This window comes from Oncorhynchus gorbuscha, linkage group LG12 (genome assembly GCF_021184085.1).
Source record: "Oncorhynchus gorbuscha isolate QuinsamMale2020 ecotype Even-year linkage group LG12, OgorEven_v1.0, whole genome shotgun sequence".
NCBI lineage: Eukaryota > Metazoa > Chordata > Actinopteri > Salmoniformes > Salmonidae > Oncorhynchus > Oncorhynchus gorbuscha.
In genome coordinates, this window is record NC_060184.1 from 78,817,257 (window position 1) to 78,841,430 (window position 24,174).

Below are 24,174 nucleotides of genomic sequence, written 5' to 3' on the forward strand. Positions count from 1 at the left end.
AATTATTATTTACATTAAAAATCATTATTTATAACGTTATCAACATCTTGACTATATTTCCTATTCATTTTGCAACTCATTTCACGTATGTTTTCATGGAAAACAAGGACATTTCTAAGTGACCCCCAAACTTTAACATAAAACAAATGAACAGTCATCATCAAAAAAAGTACAATATATTTATTTGAAAGACGTATCTATGATCACCACTAAACTTTTTATTTCTTTTGAGGTGGTAACATTTGAGTGTTCAATTAGCGTTTCACGTCTTTATTTTTCTCAGAATTTGGACCAACACGACAATTTTACGTTTGAGATGTTTTTACTCGAATAAACAGTACATTTTAGCAGACGCTCGTATCCAGAGCAATTAGGGTTAAATGCATAGCACATCGACAGACTTTTTTTCCCCACCTAGTCGGCTCGGGTATTTGAACCAGCAACCTCACTAGCACAACATTCTTAAGCGCTAGGCTACCTGCCACCCTCAAGTACTATACACAGCTACATTGGTGAGGCACCTTATCATGAGTTGATGAAATTCTAAATATACACAAATCAAGTGTATAAAAGCAGATTCGATATTTTAAAAATTTTCTTAATCTGAACCATTCACATCCTAGCAGTAATGTACAACCTAACCAAAAACTAGATAATAAAGTCTTAAATTAACACATTTTCAGAATTTAAATGTACCTTTCCACAAATACATTATTATATATATATACACACACTTATCTACCTAGCGTTATCGCCATATATTCGCCATATATTAGCAGCCTGAGCAACTATTATGATATATGGCGTAAGGTTTCTGTTGCAGTATGTCCATTTGCAGGACAAGTTGGATAGTTCTTATAATGCTGTAAGACGAGGGATGGGCAACTGGCGGACCCGCATCAGCAGTCACTCAATAAGCCCAGGTCAGCTAAATGTTTTTACATTGGTCAGTTAGTCTCGTGGCCAGCTGTCTAAACTTGTAGTAAACCTAGTCAAATTACTAACTGGGGTGGGGCCCACTGATCATCATATTTAAAACGGCAACATTTTCTTTACGCCCCATGGCAAAAATATGTAGAATTGCAGGAAATTAAGTTTAAAACATCATTTTTTTTTCTTCTTCGCTGTCTGGAGACGAACCGCTAAAAAGGAGAGTTTGATTTTTTTTGTCTTCTTCTTGGAACACACCCCCATCAAAGTTGCCGATCCGTGCCGTAAGATGTACGGAATATTTGCAAGAAAAGAAGCTATACTCAACATACACAACCAATAACTTTACCTGCCCAAGTTAAATCATCGTCATTTCTTCAGAGCAAAAAGAAAGTACTAATGTAGTACAGTAGTTGTATAATCTTGCGTGATTATAAAAGCTGCAGTTCAATTCATTCACATTTCTCTTTTGATTTCAATTGTAATATCAGTGGGTTCGGAGGCTTCCCCCAACTCACTACTCAGTGGGTTCGGAGACTTCCCCCAACTCACTACTCAGTGGGTTCGGAGGCTTCCCCCAACTCACTACTCAGTGGGTTCGGAGGCTTCCCCCAACTCACTACTCAGTGGGTTCGGAGACTTCCCCCAAGTCACTACTCAGTGGGTTCGGAGGCTTCCCCCAACTCACTACTCCTAGTGCCATCTTCATAGTGCAAAAGCTAGAGTTATAGAGGTGTGGGTGGGAAAGCGGAAGGGAGGCTACGGCCGTTACCCAACCAGAGACTGTTGAGAGGGCTCTCATCGTCGCTCTGTGTCTTTGGGACGGGAGACTTTTCAGTTGATTCGTCTAAAAGTGGGGAAAAGACTCAATGTTAGAAAGCCTTTTTTACTAAGTTCAAGTCATACATAGAGTTACATAGAATTACTTAGAGTTACATAGTTACTTAGAATTACATAGAGTTACATAGAGTTACATAGTTACTTAGAATTACATAGAGTTACATAGAGTTATCAACACAATGTGGTCTCAGAGCATTTCGTATTATTCTGTACGTAAACACTCCAGTGAGTATGATATGTTACATTTCGTATGGTACAGTGCATTCGGTAAGTATTCAGACCCCTTAACTTTTTTCACATGTTGTTATATTACAGCCTTATTCTAAAATTGATTAAATTGTTTTTACATCGTCAATCTACACACAATACCCCATAATGACATCACAATACCCCATAATGACATCACAATACCCCATAATGATAAAGCAAAAACAGGTTTTTTAGAAATGTTTGAAAATGTATAAAAAAATATACTGGAATATCACATTTACATAAGTATTGAGACCCTTTTACTCAGTACTTTGTTGAAGCACCTTTAGCAGTGATGACAGCCTTGAGTCTTCTTTGCTATGACGCTACAAGCTTGGCACACCTGTATTTGGAGAGTTTCTCCCATTCTTCTCTGCAGATCCTCTCAAACTCTGTCAGGTTGGATTGGGAGCGTCGCTGCACAGCTAATTTCAGGTCTCTCCAGAGATGTTAGATCGGGTTCAAGTCCTGGCTCTGGCTGGGTCTGGCTGGGTCACTCAAGGACATTGAGACTTGTCCCGAAGCCACTCCTGCGTTGTCTTGGCTGTGTGCTTAGGGTCATTGTCTAGTTGGAAGGTGAACCTTCGTCCCAGTCTGAGGTCCTGAGCGCTCTGGAGAAGGTTTACATCAAGGCGCTCTTTGTACTTTGCTCCGTTCACCTTTCCCTCGATCCTGACTAGTCTCCCAGTCCCTGCAGCTGAAAAACATCCCCACAGCATGATGCCGCCACCACCATGCTTCACTGTAGGGATGGTGCCAGCTCCAGATGGATGCTTGGCATTCAGGCCAAACACTTCCATCTTGGTTTCCTCAAACCAGAGAATCTTGTTTCTCATGGTCTGAGAGTCCTTTAGGTGCCTTTTGGCAAACTCCAATCGGGCTGTCATGTGCCTTTTACTGAGGAGTGGCTTCCAGCTGGCCACTCTACCATAAAGGCCTGATTGTTGGAGTGCTGCAGAGTTGGTTGTCCTTCTGGAAGGTTCTCCCATCTCCACAGAGGAACTATGGAGCTCTGTCAGAGTGACCATTGTGTTCTTGGTCACCTCTCTGACCAAGGTCCTTCTCCCCCGAATGCTCAGTTTGTCCGGGCAGCCAGCTCTAGGAAGAGTCTTGGTGATTCCAAACTTCTTCAATTTAAGAATGTTGGAGGCCACTTTGTTATTGGGGACCTTCAATGCTGCAGACATTTTTTGGTACAGAAATTTTTTGGTACCCTCCCCCAGATCTGTGCCTCGACACAATCCTATCTCGGAGCTCTACTGACAATTCCTTCATCCTCATGGCTTGGTTTTTGCTCTGACATGCACCGTCAACTGTGGAACCTTATATAGACAGGTGAGTGCCTTTCCAAATCATGTCCAATCAATTGAATGTACCACAGGTGGACTCCAATCAAGTTGTAGAAGCTAAGCTTGTAGCGTCCTACCCAAGAAGACTCGAGGCTGTAATCGCTGCCAAAGGTACTTCAACAAAGTACTGAGTAAAGAGACTGAATACTTATGTAAATGTGATATTTCAGTTTTTTGTATAAAAAAAAAAATCATAAATAAATTAGCAAACATTTCTAAAAACCTGTATTTGCTTTGTCATTATGGGGTATTGTGATGTCATTATGGGGTATTGTGATGTCATTATGGGGTATTGTGATGTCATTATGGGGTATTGTGTGTAGATTGATGAGTAGAAAAATAACTATTTAATCCCTTTTAGAATAAGGCTGTAATTTTGAAAATGTCTGAATACTTCCTGAAGGTTTTGTAAATAAGGTATTCCTGTTTTTAATTTAAAACATTTGAAAACCTGTTTTCGGTTTGTCATTATGGTTGCATTGTGTGTAGATGTCTGAGGATTTTGTCTTTATTTAACCCATTTTAGAACAAGGCTGTAAACGTGACAAAATGTGGAAAAAGGGAAGGGGTGTGAATACTTTTCAAAAGCACCGTATGTATTCAACTTCTCACATTCGGGGCAAGAGGAGTGGCACAACAGGCCACAATCAACAGCCTGATCAACTCTATGTGAAGGAGATGTGTCCAGCTACATGAGGTGGTCACACCAGATACTGACTGGTTTTCTGATCCACACTCCTACTTTAAAAAACAAAAGTGTTTTATTTTTAAGGTTCAACAGATGCATATCTGTATTCCCAGTCATGTAAAATCCATAGATTAAGAAATGTATTTAAACTGACTGGTTTCCTTTATATGAACTGTAACTGTTGCACGTTGAGTTTTATATTTTTGTTCAGTGTAGTTGCAAAGTTGCGTATTAGTCACAAAATGCTAAAATTGTCCGTGGTGAGATTCGAACACGCAACCTTTAGATTTCTAGATGTTCGTGTTATACGCCCAACCAACCAACCAACCACCCTCATTGTTTTTGCCTTAAGTAACCTTTTCTCTCTTATGTAACCATACCAAATGTAACATATCATACTAATGTTAGTGTACCGGATTTACATTTACTATGTGACGTCTAGTCTATGAGACCAGGCTGATCAACAGATTGGCATTATAGAGGTTTCACCAAATGACATAAATGTAACAAATATCCGTCTCACTTTACTCAACAATACCATTGACTGGCAGTTATGGTAGAATATCTCCCATGTTGCTATAGAATTACCTTCTCTTGCGTTGAAGATATAGACGGATAAGCCACTGCACCACAAAAGGCCAAGCCACAGCAAAGGCAACAGCGCTAGGAGACACGTCAAAAGGCCACCAGGATGGTTTCTAGAGGACGAAATAGGAGGAAAATGCAGATTCTGAAAAACTAGAGAAGTACATTTCCTGAAGAAGATGTAGTGTGCTTGCTAGATTGGTTAAAAGTAGTCCCAGTAGTGCTAATGAGAGCAGTACTAATGGTAGTGACTGATTATAGTTGAAATAAGTAGGTATATGGAAAAATGGATTGATATGGCTATTGACTGATTGATTGATTGATATGGCTATTGACTGATTGATTAATTGATTTTGGCTATTGACTGATTGATTGATTGATTGATATGGCTATTGACTGATTGAATAATTGATTTAGGCTATTGACTGATTGATAAATTAATTGATTTTGGCTATTGACTGATTGATAAATTAATTGATTTTGGCTATTGACTGATTGATTAATTAATTGATTTTGGCGATTGACTAATTAATTGATTTTGGCGATTGACTAATTAATTGATTTTGGCGATTGACTGATTAATTGATTTTGGCGATTGACTGATTGATTGAATGGATAGGATTGCCTAAACATGTGAACGTTGGTTTGGTGTCGCTAGCTTGAACAGTTCAAGAGTTACTGTTGGTTAGTTATTTTATGCAAATGTCTACAGTTATAGTTGATAAAATATAAAAAATATAACATGTGAAGTTAGGATAGCCTGAATGTTTTAAAAGTTGGTTTAGTAGCTTAATCGGCCAAGGAGCAGGACCATTTTTAATAGCTTCCTCTGTATTGCTATGGTTCCTCATTCAAAACCATGTTAATTTATGCACATTTTAAAAATGTTTACAGTTTAAAAAGTATTAATAGTATCAAAAAGACTTTGACTAAATTGGGCCAGTCTGAATATCTCAACATTGGTTTGGTGTTGATAGCTTTAGCGGTTCAAGAGGACTTGCGCGGACATATTTTCCCCATGTAAGTCTATGGCCATTTAAATGTCATTGAAATGCATTGGGATTTAAATGCATTTAAATATTGTTGTGGTAAAAATAAAAAAAACTATAGATTCTATCAAAAAATATATTTTCTCATAGAAATCTAAGTTGGGGGTCTTCTGCACATTTGACAGTTGGTTTCGTGTTTATAGCTCATACGGTTTCAGACGTGTGGCGTTTTCTCCGATATGCAAATGTATGCTAATTTAAACTGATTTAATAAAGATGGCTAAATGACATCATCTACATATTCATGAAGTGGTTCCATCATCCTGAAGGTGTTTTGGAGATTCTGGTCGTGAATGGTTGGAAAGCAGTGCCACTGTGAATATGTATCTGCCCGTCATTGTCGCCATTGACTCTAATTGCAAACTTTTAAATAGTTATAGTTACAAAACTGTTAATAGTATTAAAAAATATATAATTTGATAAGCAATCTTAGGGTCAGTCTGAACATCTCAACGTTGGTCTGGTGTCGATTGCTTGAACGGTGATATATCAAGACTCATCTCCATTTTCGACCATTCAAAAGAGTCTATGGTCATTGACTTGCATTGAGTTTAATGCAAATATGGTTGTGCTACAAACAAAAAGTATAAATAGTATTAAAAATATATATATATTTGTCCAAGCAACCTGAAGACGGTCCGTCTGAACATTCTAAAGTTGGTTTAGTGTTAACGGCTCAAGCTGTGTTAATCATTAAGAGTGAGTGGAATAATACCAAATACTAATTAGACTATGTAAATAATCTAGACTTTCAGAAAACACACCTAATAAATATGTCCTTCTTTATATCTCACAATATCACTGAAAATAAAATGATCTGTATTCTGAATCACAATACAAAGGGCATGTTCAGTCTATGACCATGTGTTCAGTCTTTGACCATGTGATCAGTCTATGACCATGTTCCGTCTATGACCATGTGATCAGTCTATGACCATGTGTTCAGTCTTTGACCATGTGATCAGTCTATGACCATGTGTTCAGTCTATGACCATGTGTTCAGTCTATGACCATGTGTTCAGTCTTTGACCATGTGTTCAGTCTATGACCATGTGTTCAGTCTATGACCATGTGATCAGTCTATGACCATGTGTTCAGTCTATGACCATGTGATCAGTCTATGACCATGTGTTCAGTCTATGACCATGTGTTCAGTCTATGACCATGTGATCAGTCTATGACCATGTGTTCAGTCTATGACCATGTGTTCAGTCTATGACCATGTGTTCAGTCTATGACCATGTGTTCCGTCTATGACCATGTGATCAGTCAATGACCATGTGATCAGTCTATGACCATGTGATCAGTCTATGACCATGTGATCAGTCTATGACCATGTGTTCAGTCTATGACCATGTGTTCAGTCTATGACCATGTGTTCAGTCTATGACCATGTGATCAGTCTATGACCATGTGATCTGATGACCATGTCCCAACACAACCATGTGATCAGTGACAGACAGAAACCATGTGTTCAGTCTATGACCATGTGTTCAGTCTATGACCATGTGATCTGAGTCCAACACAAACAGTGACAGACAGAAAAGCAGCGCACCATACCTTACTTCCCTTCTTTACCAGGGGTGACGGTGGGTATGGTAGAGCCAATGACTAGAAAACAAAAGGGAGAAGAAAGGAACACAACAACATACATTAAATTACTTCTTCAACTAAATAGTTAGAGTCCATCTTACAAAACCAAAAAAATCATCTTGGACCAAAATCATCTTGGACCAAAACCATCTTAGACCAAAATCATCTTGGACCAAAATCATCTTAGACCAAAATCATCTTAGACCAAAATCATCTTAGACCAAAATCATCTTGGACCAAAATCATCTTGGACCAAAACCATCTTGGACCAAAACCATCTTGGACCAAAACCATCTTAGACCAAAACCATCTTGGACCAAAACCATCTTGGACCAAAACCATCTTGGACCAAAACCATCTTGGACCAAAACCATCTTAGACCAAAACCATCTTGGACCAAAACCATCTTGGACCAAAATCCTGACCTTTTGAGCATGAATAAAATGTTGTGAGAGCAATAGGTGGAAGTACCACATGACAGCATGTTTGTCACGTGGTTATTAGACACCTTTTAGCAGTAGTTACTATCTTATCAGGCTGTGTAACAGATAGTTTCAAAATGGTATGTGGGTCTCTGGTCTCTGACCTGGGATGCAGTGAGGGCCTCGAGTGTGTGCAATCTCTCCAGGACACTCTGCATGTCCTCCTGCAGTCTGGCCAGCGCCACTACGATCTGCTCATTCAGACTGCCTCCTGTTGCTCCCGCTCCACCCCATCGCTCCCCGTCCCCTCCGCTACCCTGCAAGGGCCCCTGGGCCTCCACGCCGTGCCCTGAAGACCTGGAGCCTATAAACAAATATAGAGACACAGAGAAGTGTGAACACTGACATATACTTCTAGACAAATAAGAAAGGGCCTAAACACACACACACACACACACACACACACACACACACACACACACACACACACACACACACACACACACACACACACACACACACACACACACACACACACACACACACACACACACACACACACACACACACACACACACACACACACCTCGTTCTCTCCTATCGACCCTATCTGTATTCAGTCTCTGTCTCTGAGAGGCCCCTCCACTCGTCTCCCCATCCTCCCCGCCACACTGGATGCCCTTGGGTGGCCCCTGGGAGTCCTCAGGGGTCCCACACGGTGCCTCGGCGGGCCCCTCCTGATCGGACAGAGGGCTGTGGCTCTCCCCCTGCTCTTCCTCATCCAGCTCCAGACAGCGGTCAGTGTGTGCCTCAGAGCCCTGGACCAAACACACATACATGAGGATTTGGAAATGTTGCATGTACGCTGTGTGTGTGTGTGTGTGATTGTGTGTGTGTGCGTGTGTGTGTGTGTAAGTGTATGTGTGTGTAAGTGTGTGTGTGTGTGTGTACTCTTACCTCTTCCAGTCCAAACTGGTCCATAGAGTCACAGTAGACCTCGCTGTCTGAGTCACTGGCCACATGACGGGGCCAGGATACATCCAGATCTATAGGAATAGATAGCACAATGTCCCATACGGGTCAGCTTCCACTCTTAGCCATAAGGGAACCTTCCTTCAGAAAGATGTTTGTGCTAGCAGGACCCATTAAGAAGCAACACAAATGTAACCCGTACAGAGGCCTTTGATGTGCCATTAGCATGATACAGTCAAAAGTTTGGACACATCTACTCATTCATGGGTTTTTCTTTATTTTTTACTATTTTCTACATCGTAGAATAATAGTGAAGACATCAAAACTATCAAATAACACAATATGGAATCATCGTAGTAACCAAAAAAAATGCGCTATTTCGTAGTTTTGATGTCTTCACTATTATTCTACAATGTAAAAAAATAAAGAAAAACCCTTGAATGAGTAGGTGTGTCCAAACTTCTGATTGGTCGTACATGTGTTCCACATTCCAAACGTATCCTTTATCAAGGTGATCATTGATTGGATGAGAAGGTTCGAGGTCCACTGGCCCCAGACCAGATCAGCTTTTAGGGGGATAATGTCACGACAACCCATCAGAGTCTGTGTCTGTTGCCAGGGAAGTGCAGAGTTGCAACAGCTCTGTGAGTAAAGCTGAGCAGCTTAATAGGACCACATGGCAAAGGATCCACGAGGACAACCAGGGTGCCAAGTAGCCATTTTGAAACTTTTTTTTTGCCATCTAGTTAATGGACGATCTTGATTAGGCCTATATATATTTTTATTTAATTTTTAATTGTACCTTTATTTAACTAGGCAAGTCAGTTAAGAACAAATTCTTATTTTCAATGACGGCCTAGGAACAGTGGGTTAACTGCCTGTTCAGGGGCAGAACGACAGATTTGTACCTTGTCAGCTCGGGGATTTGAACTTGCAACCTTTCGGTTACTAGTCCAACACTCTTAACCACTAGGCTACCCTGCCGCCCCTATAACGCCTGCTTCTTGTTTTAGACAGTAATGCTAATATTCAGCATACTAGATATCAATTGCAAACCTGAATTGTATCCAAATTCAAACCTCAGTTCTGTTGTAAACAGACAAATCTCGGCCTGATATACACTGTAATAGGTACGCCTATGTACATTACAATCATAAAGTACTCATCGTCATGCACCTGATTGGTTGGTTTCTACCTTTTTTCTACAGTGCCTGAAATACCCATTGGTTACCATGGGGAAATAGTTTATACCTTTTTCTACAGTGCCTGATATACCCATTGGTTACCATGGGGGGGGAAATAGTTTATACCTTTTTCTACAGTGCATGAAATACCCATTGGTTACCACGGGGAAATAGTTTATACCTTTTTGTGTTTACAATAAATAGTATGTTATGCTCTTGAAAAGCATACATTTACAATTTTACAATCCTGTGGCCGTTGGATAAAATATAAAATATTTTATATTTTTATGAACTCAAACCTTCAGCCAAGGTAACATGGTAGCACATAACATTCTAACTAACAGGCGAATTACAGTATGTTACTTGTCAACGCAACATTAATGTGCTATCCAGAGACGAGTCGGGCCACCTTTTAAGAATATTGTTCTAGTCCTAGACGTTCAGTTAAATATTAAATATCCCCCCCCCGTGTGATGCTAACTGAGAGATAACAACTCTCTAAACACACGGATCTGGTGGTCCTCACCTGCGTGGTGGCCGTTGACCTGGACATGGGGCTCCAGGGGCAGGGTGCTGTTCAAGAGGCCCTCTGAGTCCTCACTGTTCAGCGCAGCCTTGGAGGTCCCATTGGAAAAGTGGCTCGTCCCGTTCCTCACATTACCTTCGGACAGGGGGACTTTAGGTCTCCTGGATGAGCCCTTTCTCTTCGACTTTTCAGTTGCTGAAAGACATTTTCTAAATATATTATTACAAGATTTTTAACGGTTTCTGTGTTATTGTTATTTTCTTGTCATAATGTTTGACAGCATACCCTTTTTCACCTCCTTGATCTCAGCAATTTCTTCTACTTCATCTTCCTCATCAAACTCCTCTTCCTCTCCCTGTTCCTTCACTGCCATGACTTTGGGTTTTGGAGGCTCACCCGCCGGCCTGGGTGGCCGTGTCTCCAAAGTGCCATTCATTTCCATTGTCCTAATGATGCTCCTTGTGACACTTTTTGAAGGTGCTGATGTAATCATGGTCCCAAAACCTGTGTCATAGAAACAACTGTGTTACAATCATAAAAAACTCAAACGTTATGTTACTGCTAGTTTAATTTACCCAGACAAGGAGATATACCATGAGATACACTACATAACCAAAAGTATGTAGACACCTGCCGGTCGAACATCTCATTCCAAAATCATGGGCATTAATATGGAGTTGATCCTCCCCCCCTTCCTTTGCTGCTATAACAGCCTCTACTCTTCTGGGAAGGCTTTCCACTAGATGTTGGAACATTGCTGCTATAACAGTTCTTCTGAACATTTGGAACATTGCTGCTATAACAGCCTCCACTCTTCTGGGAAGGCTTTCCACTAGATGTTGGAACATTGCTGCTATAACAGCCTCCACTCTTCTGGGAAGGCTTTCCACTACATTTTACATTGATGCAGGGGACTTGCATCCGTTCAGGCACAAGAGCATTAGTGAGGTTGGGAAATTATGTTGGGCGATTAGGCCTGGCTTGCAGTCGGCGTTCCAATTCATCCCAAAGGTGTTCGATGTGGTTGAGGTCAGGGCTCTGTGCAGGCCAATCAAGTTCCTCCACACCGGATCTCGACAAACCATTTCTGTACGGACCTTGCTTTGTCCACAAGGGCATTGTCATGCTGAAACAGGAAAGGGCCTTCCCCAAACTGTTGTCACAAAGTTGGAAGCACATAATCATCTAGAATGTTATTGTATGCTGGAGCGTTAAAATTCCCCTTCACTGAAACTACGGGACCCGAACCATGAAAAACAGCCCCAGACCATTATTCCTCCTCCACCAAACTTTACAGTTGGCACTATACATTCGGGCAGGTAGCAATCTCCTGGCATCCGCCAAACCCAGATTCGTCCATTGGACTGCCAGAGGATGGAGAAGCGTGATTAATCTGTTCAGAGAAGATGTTTCCACTGCTCCAGAGTCCAATGGCGGAGAGCTTTACACCACTCCAGCTGATGCTTGGCATTGCGCATGGTGATCTTACACTTGTGTTTGCTGCTCGGCCATGGAAACCCGTTTCATGAAGCTCCCGACGAAACAGTTCTTGTGCTGATGTTGCTTCCCGAGGCAGTTTGGAACTCGGTAGTGTGTGTTTGCAACCAAGTACAGATCAATTTTATGTGCTACACGCTTCAGCACTCAGCGGTCCCGTTCTGTGAGCCTGTGTGGCCTACCACTTCGCGGTTGAGCCGTTGTTGCTCCTAAACATTTCCACTTCACAATAAAAGCACTTACAGTTGACCGGGGCAGTTCTTGCAGGGCATACATTTGATGAACTGACTTGTTGGAAAGGTGGCTTCCTACAGTATGACGGTGCCACGTTGAAAGTCACTGAGCTCTTATTTAAGGCCATTCTACAGCCAATGTTTGTCTATGGAGATTGCATGACTGTGTGCTCGATTTTATATACCTGTCAGCCGTGGGTGTGGCTATATCCGAATCCACTCATTTGAAGGGGTGTCCACATACTTTTGTATAGAGTGCATTTCGAAAGTAGTCAGATCCCTTGACTTTTCCCACATTTTGTTAAGTTTCGGCCTTATTCTAAAATGAATTCAATTGTTTTTTCCCCTCAACAATCTACACACAAATCATAAACCCATAATGACAAAGCAAAAACAGTATTTAGACATTTTTGCAAATGTATTAAAAGTAAAACAGTAATATATAATTTACATAAGTATTCAGACCATTTACTCAATACTTTGTTGAAGTATTTGAGTCTTCTTGTATATGACACTACAAGCTTGACACACCTGTATTTGGGGAGTTTCTCCCATTCTGATCCGCAGATCCTCTCAATCTCTGTCAGGTTGGATGGGGAGCGTCACTGCACACCTATTTTCAGGTCTCTCCAGAAATGTTTGATTGGGGTCAAGTCTGGGCTCTGGCTGGGCAACTCAAGGACATTCAGAGACTTGTCCCTAAGGCACTCCTGTCTTGTCTTGGCTGTGTACTTAGGGTCTTTGTCCTGTTTGAAGGTGAACCTTTGCCCCAGTCTGAGGTCCTGAGAGCTCTGTAGCAGGTTTTCATCAAGGATCTGTCTCTGTACTTTGCTTCGTTCATCTCTTTCCCTCGATTCTGACTAGTCTCCCAATCCCTGCCGCTGAAAAACATCCCCACAGGGATGGTGCCAGGTTTCCTCCAGACTTGATGCTTGGCATTCAGGCCAAAGACTTCAATCTTGGTTTCATCAGACCAGAGAATCTTGTTTCTCATGGTCTGAGAGTCCTTTAGGTGCCTTTTAACAAACTCCAAGTGGGCTGTCATGTGCCTTTTACTGAGGAGTGGCTTCTGTGTGGCCACTCTACCATAAAGGCCTGATTTGTGGAGTGCTGCAGAGATGGTTGTCCTTCTGGAAGGTTCTCCCATCTCCACAGAGGAACTCTGGAGCTCCTTCAGAGTGACCATCGGGTTCTTGGTCACATCCCTGAAAAAGGCCCTTCTCCACCAATTGCGCAGTTTGGCAAGGCGGCCAGCTCTAGGAAGAGTCTTGGTGGTTCCAAACTTCTTCCTTTTAAGAATGATGGAGGCCACTGTGTTCTTGGGGACCTTCAATGCTGCAGGAACTATTTGATACCCGTCCCCAATCATGCCTTCCAAATCATGTCCAATCAATTGAATTTACCACAGTTTTACTCCAATCAGGTTGTAAAAAAAATCTCAAGGATGATAAATGGAAACAGGATGCACCTCAGCTCAATTTAGAGTCTCATAGCAAAGGGCCTAAATACTTTTGTAAATAAGATACTATTATAGTTTTTTTTTTACATACATTTGCAAAAATGTCTAAAAAGCTGTTTTCACTTTGTCATTACGGGGTATTGTGATGTCTTTATGGGGTATTGTGATGTCATTATGGGGTATTGTGATGTCATTATGGGGTATTGTGATGTCTTTATGGGGTATTGTGATGTCTTTATGGGGTATTATGATGTCATTATGGGGTATTGTGATGTCATTATGGGGTATTGTGATGTCTTTATGGGGTATTGTGATGTCATTATGGGGTATTGTGATGTCTTTATGGGGTATTGTGATGTCTTTATGGGGTATTGTGATGTCTTTATGGGGTATTGTGATGTCATTATGGGGTATTGTGATGTCATTATGGGGTATTGTGATGTCTTTATGGGGTATTGTGATGTCATTATGGGGTATTGTGATGTCATTATGGGGTATTGTGATGTCTTTATGGGGTATTGTGATGTCTTTATGGGGTATTGTGATGTCTTTATGGGGTATTGTGATGTCTTTATGGGGTATTGTGATGTCTTTATGGGGTATTGTGATGTCTTTATGGGGTATTGTGATGTCTTTATGGGGTATTGTGATGTCTTTATGGGGTATTGTGATGTCTTTATGGGGTATTGTGATGTCTTTATGGGGTATTGTGATGTCTTTATGGGGTATTGTGATGTCTTTATGGGGTATTGTGATGTCTTTATGGGGTATTGTGATGTCTTTATGGGGTATTGTGATGTCTTTATGGGGTATTGTGATGTCTTTATGGGGTATTGTGATGTCATTATGGGGTATTGTGATGTCTTTATGGGGTATTGTGATGTCATTATGGGGTATTGTGATGTCATTATGGGGTATTGTGATGTCATTATGGGGTATTGTGATGTCTTTATGGGGTATTATGATGTCATTATGGGGTATTGTGATGTCTTTATGGGGTATTGTGATGTCATTATGGGGTATTGTGATGTCATTATGGGGTATTGTGATGTCTTTATGGGGTATTGTGATGTCTTTATGGGGTATTGTGATGTCATTATGGGGTATTGTGATGTCTTTATGGGGTATTGTGATGTCATTATGGGGTATTGTGATGTCTTTATGGGGTATTGTGATGTCTTTATGGGGTATTGTGATGTCATTATTGGGTATTGTGTGTAGATTGATGAGGACATGTTTGTATTTGATCCATTTTACAATAAGGCTGTAACATAACAACATGGGGAAAAAGGACTGAATACTTTCAGAATGCACTGTATATTGTATACCGGGAGGCATACCGGGAGGCATACCGGGAGACATACCGGGAGACATACCGGGAGACATACCGGGAGGCATAGCGGGAGACATACCGGGAGACATACCGGGAGACATACCGGGAGGCATACCGGGAGGCATACCGGGAGGCATAGCGGGAGGCATACCGGGAGACATACCGGGAGACATACCGGGAGGCATACCGGGAGGCATACCGGGAGGCATACCGGGAGGCATAGCGGGAGGCATAGCGGGAGGCATAGCGGGAGGCATAGCGGGAGGCATAGCGGGAGACAGAGCGGGAGACATAGCGGGAGGCATACTGGGAGATAAGTTATAATTTAAGCAAACTATGAGATATAAAGCTAAAATAAAAATAAAAAATGAAAACCTATTTATACTAAACTACAACATCAGACATAACTAAAATGATCCGTGAATTGTGGGTAAATACACATCTATAGACTTGCCTTGAAGTTGCCGTGCAAATTTTGTCAAACGGGCTGAGTACATGATAGAAATGTAGTTAAAATGGAAGACATGCCAAATAAAATTCAAATAAAATTAATTTTAAAAAAATCAAATTAAAAAAGGTAGTGACAGTACCTGCAGACAGGTCGGAAACCTGATTTATGTGTTTTTTCTCTTGCACCTGCTCATAGAAGGGGCCCAACACCAGCAGCAGCTGCTCTACCTCAGTTGTGCAGGGCATGCCCTCAAGGATCTGTTGTTTACACACAACACGACAACAAAAACATTTAGTGCCCTCTGACGTCCACTGACATTCAGGCCATCCTGTCTGAACGTCATTTAGACAGATTTTCATCAACAAAAATGATCCACCTCTGGGTTGGGAGTCAATTCCTTTTTAACTTAATTGAACTCGGGATATTTCACTTATAAAGAGCTTCCTGGACTCATCAATAATGTAATAGACTATTCCCTTGCTTCCTGGACTCATCAAAAATGTAATAGAATTCCCCTTGCTTCCTGGACTCATCAATAATGTAATAGAATTCCCCTTGCTTCCTGGACTCATCAATAATGTAATAGAATTCCCCTTGCTTCCTGGACTCATCAATAATGTAATAGAATTCCCCTTGCTTCCTGGACTCATCAATAATGTAATAGAATTCCCCTTGCTTCCTGGACTCATCAATAATGTAATAGAATTCCCCTTGCTTCCTGGACTCATCAATCATGTAATAGAATTCCCCTTGCTTCCTGGACTCATCAATCATGTAATAGAATTCCCCTTGCTTCCTGGACTCATCAATCATGTAATAGAATTCCCCTTGCTTCCCGGACTCATCAATAATGTATTAGAATTCCCCTTGCTTCCTGGACTCATCAATAATGTAATAGAATTCCCCTTGCTTCCTGGACTCATCAATAATGTAATAGAATTCCCCTTGCTTCCTGGACTCATCAATAATGTAATAGAATTCCCCTTGCTTCCTGGACTCATCAATAATGTAATAGAATTCCCCTTGCTTCCTGGACTCATCAATAATGTAATATAATTCCCCTTGCTTCCTGGACTCATCAATAATGTAATAGAATTCCCCTTGCTTCCTGGACTCATCAATAATGTATTAGAATTGCCCTTGCTTCCTGGACTCATCAATAATGTAATAGAATTCCCCTTGCTTCCTGGACTCATCAATAATGTAATAGAATTCCCCTTGCTTCCTGGACTCATCAATAATGTAATAGAATTCCCCTTGCTTCCTGGACTCATCAATAATGTAATATAATTCCCCTTGCTTCCTGGACTCATCAATAATGTAATAGAATTCCCCTTGCTTCCTGGACTCATCAATAATGTATTAGAATTGCCCTTGCTTCCTGGACTCATCAATAATGTAATAGAATTCCCCTTGCCTCCTGGACTCATCAATAATGTATTAGAATTCCCCTTGCTTCCTGGACTCATCAATAATGTATTAGAATTCCCCTTGCTTCCTGGACTCATCAATAATGTAATAGAATTCCCCTTGCTTCCTGGACTCATCAATAATGTAATAGAATTCCCCTTGCTTCCTGGACTCATCAATAATGTAATAGAATTCCCCTTGCTTCCTGGACTCATCAATAATGTAATAGAATTCCCCTTGCTTCCTGGACTCATCAATAATGTAATAGAATTCCCCATGCTTCCTGGACTCATCAATAATGTAATAGAATTCCCCTTGCCTCCTGGACTCATCAATAATGTATTAGAATTCCCCTTGCTTCCTGGACTCATCAATAATGTAATAGAATTCCCCTTGCCTCCTGGACTCATCAATAATGTATTAGAATTCCCCTTGCTTCCTGGACTCATCAATAATGTATTAGAATTCCCCTTGCTTCCTGGACTCATCAATAATGTAATAGAATTCCCCTTGCTTCCTGGACTCATCAATAATGTAATAGAATTCCCCTTGCTTCCTGGACTCATCAATAATGTAATAGAATTCCCCTTGCTTCCTGGACTCATCAATCATGTAATAGAATTCCCCTTGCTTCCTGGACTCATCAATAATGTAATAGAATTCCCCTTGCTTCCTGGACTCATCAATAATGTAATAGAATTCCCCTTGCCTCCTGGACTCATCAATAATGTAATAGAATTCCCTTGCTTCCTGGACTCATCAATAATGTATTAGAATTCCCCTTGCTTCCTGGACTCATCAATAATGTAATAGAATTCCCCTTGCTTCCTGGACTCATCAATAATGTAATAGAATTCCCCTTGCTTCCTGGACTCATCAATAATGTAATATAATTCCCCTTGCTTCCTGGACTCATCAATAATGTAATAGAATTCCCCTTGCTTCCTGGACTCATCAATAATGTAATAGAATTCCCCTTGCTTCCTGGACTCATCAATAATGTAATAGAATTCCCCTTGCTTCCTGGACTCATCAATAATGTAATAGAATTCCCCTTGCTTCCTGGACTCATCAATAATGTAATAGAATTCCCCTTGCTTCCTGGACTCATCAATAATGTAATAGAATTCCCCTTGCTTCCTGGACTCATCAATCATGTAATAGAATTCCCCTTGCTTCCTGGACTCATCAATAATGTAATAGAATTCCCCTTGCTTCCTGGACTCATCAATACTGTAATAGAATTCCCCTTGCTTCCTGGACTCATCAATACTGTAATAGAATACCCGCCAACGCTGGTATGCTGACTTGTGCATTAAGCCTTCATATCCATTCAAGACAAAACACTTACCAGTTTCAATTCATCAACATAAGCAATCATTGCCTCTTCCTTGGGCATTTCTCCCAGATCATTCCATGCATCCCTAAATAGACAGAACAAGATGTTTGAAATAACACCTACATTGACAGTTTCCTACCAAGAGTTTAATACCTCTTCAAGTGATCACACAGGTTAACAGAATATAGAGAATATATACTGTATTCTATACTATCTACTGTATCTTAGTGTAACGGATGTGAAACGGCTAGCTTAGTTAGCGGTGGTGCTGGTGTAACGGATGTGAAACGGCTAGCTTAGTTAGCGATGGTGCTGGTGTAGCGGATGTGAAACGGCTAGCTTAGTTAGCGGTGCGCGCTAAATAGCGTTTCAATCAGTGACGTCACTTGCTCCGAGACCTTGAAGTAGTGGTTCCCCTTGCTCTGCAAGGGCCGCGGCTTTTGTGGAGTGATGGGTAAACGATGCTTTGTGGGTGTCAGTTGTTGATGTGTGCAGAGGGTCCTTGATTCGCGCCCGGTATGGGCGAGGGGACGGTCTAAAGTTATACTGTTACATTAGCCTATGCCACTCTGTCATTGCTCATCCATATATTTATATATTCTTATTCCATTCCTTTACCTTGATTTGTGTGTATGAGGTAGTTGTTGTGGAATTGTTAGATTACATGTTAGATATTGCTGCACTGTCGGAACTAGAAGCACAAGCATTTCGCTACACTCGCATTAACATCTGCTAACCATGTGTATGTGACCAATAACATCTGCTAACCATGTGACCAATAACATCTGCTAACCATTGTGTATGTGACCAATAACATCTGCTAACCATGTGTATGTGACCAATAACATCTGCTAGCCATGTGTATGTGACCAATAACATCTGCTAACCATGTGACCAATAACATCTGCAAACCATGTGACCAATAACATCTGCAAACCATGTGACCAATAACATCTGCTAACCATGTGACCAATAACATCTGCTAACCATGTGACCAATAACATCTGCTAACCTTGTGACCAATAACATCTGCTAACCTTGTGACCAATAACATCTGCTAGCCATGTGTATGTGACAAATAACATCTGCTATACATGTGTATGTGACCAAAAACATCTGCTAAACATGTGTATGTGACCAATAACATCTGCTAACCATGTGTATGTGACCAATAACATCTGCTAGCCATGTGTATGTGACCAATAACATCTGCTAGCCATGTGTATGTGACCAATAACATCTGCAAACCATGTGTATGTGACCAATAACATCTGCTAGCCATGTGTATGTGACCAATAACATCTGCTAGCCATGTGTATGTGACCAATAACATCTGCTAAACATGTGTATGTGACCAATAACATCTGCTAACCATGTGTATGTGACCAATAACATCTGCTAGCCATGTGTATGTGACCAATAACATCTGCTAGCCATGTGACCAATAACATCTGCTAACCATTGTGTATGTGACCAATAACATCTGCTAACCATGTGACCAATAACATCTGCTAACCATTGTGTATGTGACCAATAACATCTGCTAACCATGTGTATGTGACCAATAACATCTGCTAGCCATGTGTATGTGACCAATAACATCTGCTAACCATGTGACCAATAACATCTGCAAACCATGTGACCAATAACATCTGCTAACCATGTGACCAATAACATCTGCTAACCATGTGACCAATAACATCTGCTAACCTTGTGACCAATAACATCTGCTAGCCATGTGTATGTGACAAATAACATCTGCTATACATGTGTATGTGACCAAAAACATCTGCTAAACATGTGTATGTGACCAATAACATCTGCTAACCATGTGTATGTGACCAATAACATCTGCTAGCCATGTGTATGTGACCAATAACATCTGCTAGCCATGTGACCAATAACATCTGCTAACCATGTGACCAATAACATCTGCTAACCATGTGACCAATAACATCTGCTAACCATGTGACCAATAACATCTGCTAACCATGTGACCAATAACATCTGCTAACCATGTGACCAATAACATCTGCTAACCATGTGACCAATAACATCTGCTAACCATGTGCCCAATAACATCTGCTAACCATGTGCCCAATAACATCTGCTAACCATGTGTATGTGACCAATAACATCTGCTAACCATGTGACCATTAACATCTGCTAACCATGTGTATGTGACCAATAACATCTGCTAACCATTGTGTATGTGACCAATAACATCTGCTAGCCATGTGTATGTGACCAATAACATCTGCTAACCATGTGTACGTGACCAATAACATCTGCTAACCATGTGTATGTGACCAATAACATCTGCAAACCATGTGTATGTGACCAATAACATCTGCAAACCATGTGTATGTGACCAATAACATCTGCTAACCATGTGTATGTGACCAATAACATCTGCTAACCATGTGACCAATAACATCTGCTAACCATGTGTATGTGACCAATAACATCTGCTAACCATGTGACCAATAACATCTGCTAACCATGTGACCAATAACATCTGCAAACCATGTGTATGTGACCAATAACATCTGCTAACCATGTGTATGTGACCAAATTATTTTGATTTGAGTTAAGATATCAGTAACAGAAACAACTGTTTTTTATGGATCTTGGGTATTATGATCAAGGTTGCTTTAAATTCGTTAACTCTTAGACATAATGGTCATTCTCATAGGAGTCGTGGACAGCACGTAAAGTCATTGTTATCAGCAGAGAGTCTCCACTTGGTCAATGACCCAGACGCTCATTAACCTAAAGCAGCAGCTGGCCTGCCAACTCTACAAGTAAGGCTCAGTAAAGAAATTACAGTCTACAAGTATAATAGTTAAACCGATTTATAAACAGCTGCAGTGTCATCTCTAAAAGAGGATTCCCTCGGTGGTGAGATCTTCTATAAAAATAAATAAATATATATATATATGTAAACAAACAAGTAAAAACAGTCAACTGCCGCCAAGTGTGTAAAAGGTGACATGACGTTTCATGCCTCTTCAGCGCAACGAGTCCAGAGTTTATCAGACAAAATGTGGCAATAGGAAAGTTAACTGCAAGGACTTTACAGTACAGACAAACCTCTGTCGTCGATAGACGACTCTATTTGAATCCTACTGGTCGGTTTGCATTACCATGTAACTTAGATCCTATTTGAATCCTACTGGTCGGTTTGCATTACCATGTAACTTAGATCCTATTTGAATCCTACTGGTCGGTTTGCATTACCATGTAACTTAGATCCTATTTGAATCCTACTGGTCGGTTTGCATTACCATGTAACTTAGATCCTATTTGAATCCTACTGGTCGGTTTGCATTACCATGTAACTTAGATCCTATTTGAATCCTACTGGTCGGTTTGCATTACCATGTAACTTAGATCCTATTTGAATCCTACTGGTCGGTTTGCATTACCATGTAACTTAGATCCTTTTTGAATCCTACTGGTCGGTTTGCATTACCATTTGACTTTGCCCATGGGGTCCCAGAATCCAGGTCTGGGTGTGTTGCAGGGTCCTAGTGTGGACTGTTTGTAATAACTGTAAAACTTGAGCATCATGTCATTGGAGGGCTGAAAGGAACCTGAAATGAGGATGAGGAGTGTCAATGAGAGGAATGATAACTCAAACAGACTGGTACCCAGGCTAAGAATATACAACTTTGCAGTAAAAAACACTGTCTTGGTATTTGAAAGGCTTTTTTGGGGGGAAAACTCTTTAGGTTTTAACACAATGAATTTAGCTGTGATATTATTCAGGTGTATAAATATACCTACTCCCATAGAGCTTTGGAAAGTAGGTTAACAATAATTGGCTTTAGGCTACAATGTTGCATTTAGCCTTCATAGCCCTTACCGTCTGGAGGCAAGCTTTGTATCACTTTGACAGCGGCATCAAATCTCCGCTCGTACAATGGTTTTCCGTCCTCAATCTCCATCATGACCCCAAAAGTGTGAATTACGCTCGCGAACTCTCCAAAACCTAGGGATAATCATTATTAAAGTGGGCAGACAGGAATGTACAACATGAGAGTGGAGTATGGGTTGCAGAAATTATGTTGTGGCTAAAGCTAGGCCCATAATAACATTGGTCAAATGATATGAAAAGCGTTCACAAAAATCTAAAAGTACTTCAAATATAGATATATAAGTACTATAGGTGACTATTTGACAACAACCCCATAGCAGATAAGCTAAACCAAAACCCCTGGTTAAGGTTATGTCGTCTGTGAATTTTAGAGCACTCAATAAACAAATGGTTTAAAAACATCTTAATAATTTATCTTTCCAATGAACACAACAAAATATATATATATTTCACTCGGTAAATAAGCTCAGTAGGACATGTTTGTCACTCACCATTTAATGATCTACCTGCTTGAGACTACGACCTCTCTGTACTTAACGACAGAAGTGACAGCCACAATACAGAGGTGACAGGCACTGCGTGCTATGGGAGTTGTAGTTTTCTACTGCCAGGATGGAGATAAATATGTTCTTTATTATGACATCAAAATCCCTACAAGCTCCACAATGCACCAGCCTCAGCTTACTGGATATGTAGTTCTAAATACAGTCTATGGCTGAGTGTGTAATTGACCTAAAAACAAATGTCTTGTAAAGGAATGTAGCCATCACAATGCTATGTGTTGTTGGCCACAATAAGAAATGTCGCATGGGCATAAAAAAATCCTCATGCGTTGATATTTTGTTTTAAATGTGAGGATTTTTCGATCTGAAGCCCAGACAAGGATGCATTGTAGCACTACGTATCCCAGCATTCTACACGGTGATCCAAGTTTCGGTCAGAGGAAGGGGAGAGGCGAGAGAGATAAATGGTCGTCACTAGTTACCACAGCCACAAAGTCATAAACCCCGCCCATTTCTATAATGTATCTTCTTAAAGTGTAATTTTAAACTCACCCCTAACCTTAACCACACTGATTACTTTATGCCTTACCCACACCTTAAATTTAGACGATAAATATATATTTTTGTTTTTAATACATTTTAAGATATAGCCAATTTCGACGTTGTGACTGGTAATTAGTGACAATCTGGAGAACTTCTCCAGCAGCTGTTTTTTTTTTGCTCCCTGCGCGGACGTGAAAGCGAGGCTAGGGGTCTATTCATTAATCAGATTCCGTTGAAAACGTTTCGTCTGTTGCAAAACGTTTTTCAACTGAAACCGTTTAGGCCTTATCCAAGCGGAAAACGTTTTGGAACGAAAACGAGAGTTTATATTGATCAAACTCAGGTTTCTCCCCGTTTCGTTCTGTCCGGTATGCTTGCTTCCATTTGGTTCCTAGAGTAAACAAGTAAACTGTTTCTGCAACAGACGAAACGTTTTGCAACGGAATCTGACTAATGAATATACCCCATGAATCCCACAATACCAGGCGAAGGAGTTTTTTTTTTCCGTGGCAGAGCTGGTTGTTTCAAACCTCAGTCAAAGCGAAAGCGAAGTCGCTATGCGGGGGGATGTAAGATGGCAGAGCTGCAAATGTTAGAGGAAGAAATTCCAGCCGGCAAAAGAGCTCTAGTAGAGAGTTACCAGAATCTCACACAAGTAGCAGACTACTGTGAAAACAATTATGTTCAGGTAAGCAACAACAAAAAAAAGAGTGATTTTTTTTTTTTTACTCAACATTGTTATCTCTGAATAATTGTCGTTTGAACTGTGGTGTGAAACTGGGAAGAGGAAATGTAGATAAAGAAATTGAAATGATCACAATGAATGACCACAGTACTAGATCGCAGAGATTACACTTCCATTGAGATTCTTTGTCCATTTCAGTGTGTAGTTTCACCGCACTGGTCACGTTGGACACGGTCTTTCCCATCCGTTGTATTGTTGTATTGGTCCCTTGGTCAGATTTGGTTAGTTTACACAGAGGGTGTGTCTAAGTACTAACTTCTGCTGTTTATCTTCGTTTAATAAATAAATAAATAACAATGTAGCAAACTATGACGCTGTTGAAAAAATGTCAGTGAAACGTGATGTACTAGACACATATTTAATCTGATCGTTACAAAGTAGAGTAGCAGTTGTG

The 24,174-nt window shown here is 40.7% G+C and overlaps 2 protein-coding genes across 10 annotated transcripts in view; one reads left to right on the forward strand and one right to left on the reverse strand.

Annotated features, from left to right (window-relative positions):
* On the reverse strand, positions 1–22,552 carry LOC123991422 (acyl-CoA-binding domain-containing protein 5A-like). Of its 2 annotated transcripts, XM_046293003.1 has the most exons (14): positions 22,481–22,552; positions 21,978–22,103; positions 21,585–21,705; positions 18,122–18,194; positions 15,500–15,617; positions 15,364–15,396; positions 10,673–10,891; positions 10,388–10,582; positions 8,663–8,751; positions 8,292–8,523; positions 7,870–8,069; positions 7,251–7,301; positions 4,645–4,754; positions 1–1,777 (listed from the first exon to the last, which is right to left on the reverse strand). In XM_046293003.1, exons 2-14 carry the CDS (start codon positions 22,060–22,062, stop codon positions 1,765–1,767), a joined length of 1,539 nt encoding a protein of 512 aa, XP_046148959.1. In that variant the 5' UTR covers positions 22,063–22,103; positions 22,481–22,552; the 3' UTR covers positions 1–1,764. The 2 variants fall into 2 exon arrangements, with proteins under 2 accessions (XP_046148959.1, XP_046148960.1); XM_046293004.1 differs by lacking the exon at positions 15,364–15,396.
* Positions 22,553–23,377: 825 nt separating this feature from the next.
* Positions 23,378–24,174, forward strand: part of LOC123991424 (abl interactor 1-like) — a 105,470-nt gene continuing 104,673 nt past the window's right edge. The window contains exon 1 of one of the 8 annotated variants that reach the window (XM_046293006.1): positions 23,378–23,723. In XM_046293006.1, the coding sequence (XP_046148962.1) occupies positions 23,502–23,723 (222 nt within the window). In that variant the 5' untranslated portion in view covers positions 23,378–23,501. The remainder of the gene's footprint in view (positions 23,724–24,174) is intronic. The other 7 variants (XM_046293008.1, XM_046293005.1, XM_046293007.1 and 4 more) reach the window with 7 other exon arrangements.

Bases quoted from the DNA above. Each gene is read 5' to 3' on its own strand.
- LOC123991422 (XM_046293003.1), bottom strand. From the start codon at position 22,062: ATGATGGAGATTGAGGACGGAAAACCATTGTACGAGCGGAGATTTGAT. The intron at 18,195-21,584 runs GTAATGCAAACC...CTGTCTATTTAG, and splicing joins CCCATGGGCAAAGTCAAATG to GGATGCATGGAATGATCTGG. The intron at 15,618-18,121 runs GTAAGTGTTTTG...TGTAAACAACAG, and splicing joins ATGTTGATGAATTGAAACTG to ATCCTTGAGGGCATGCCCTG.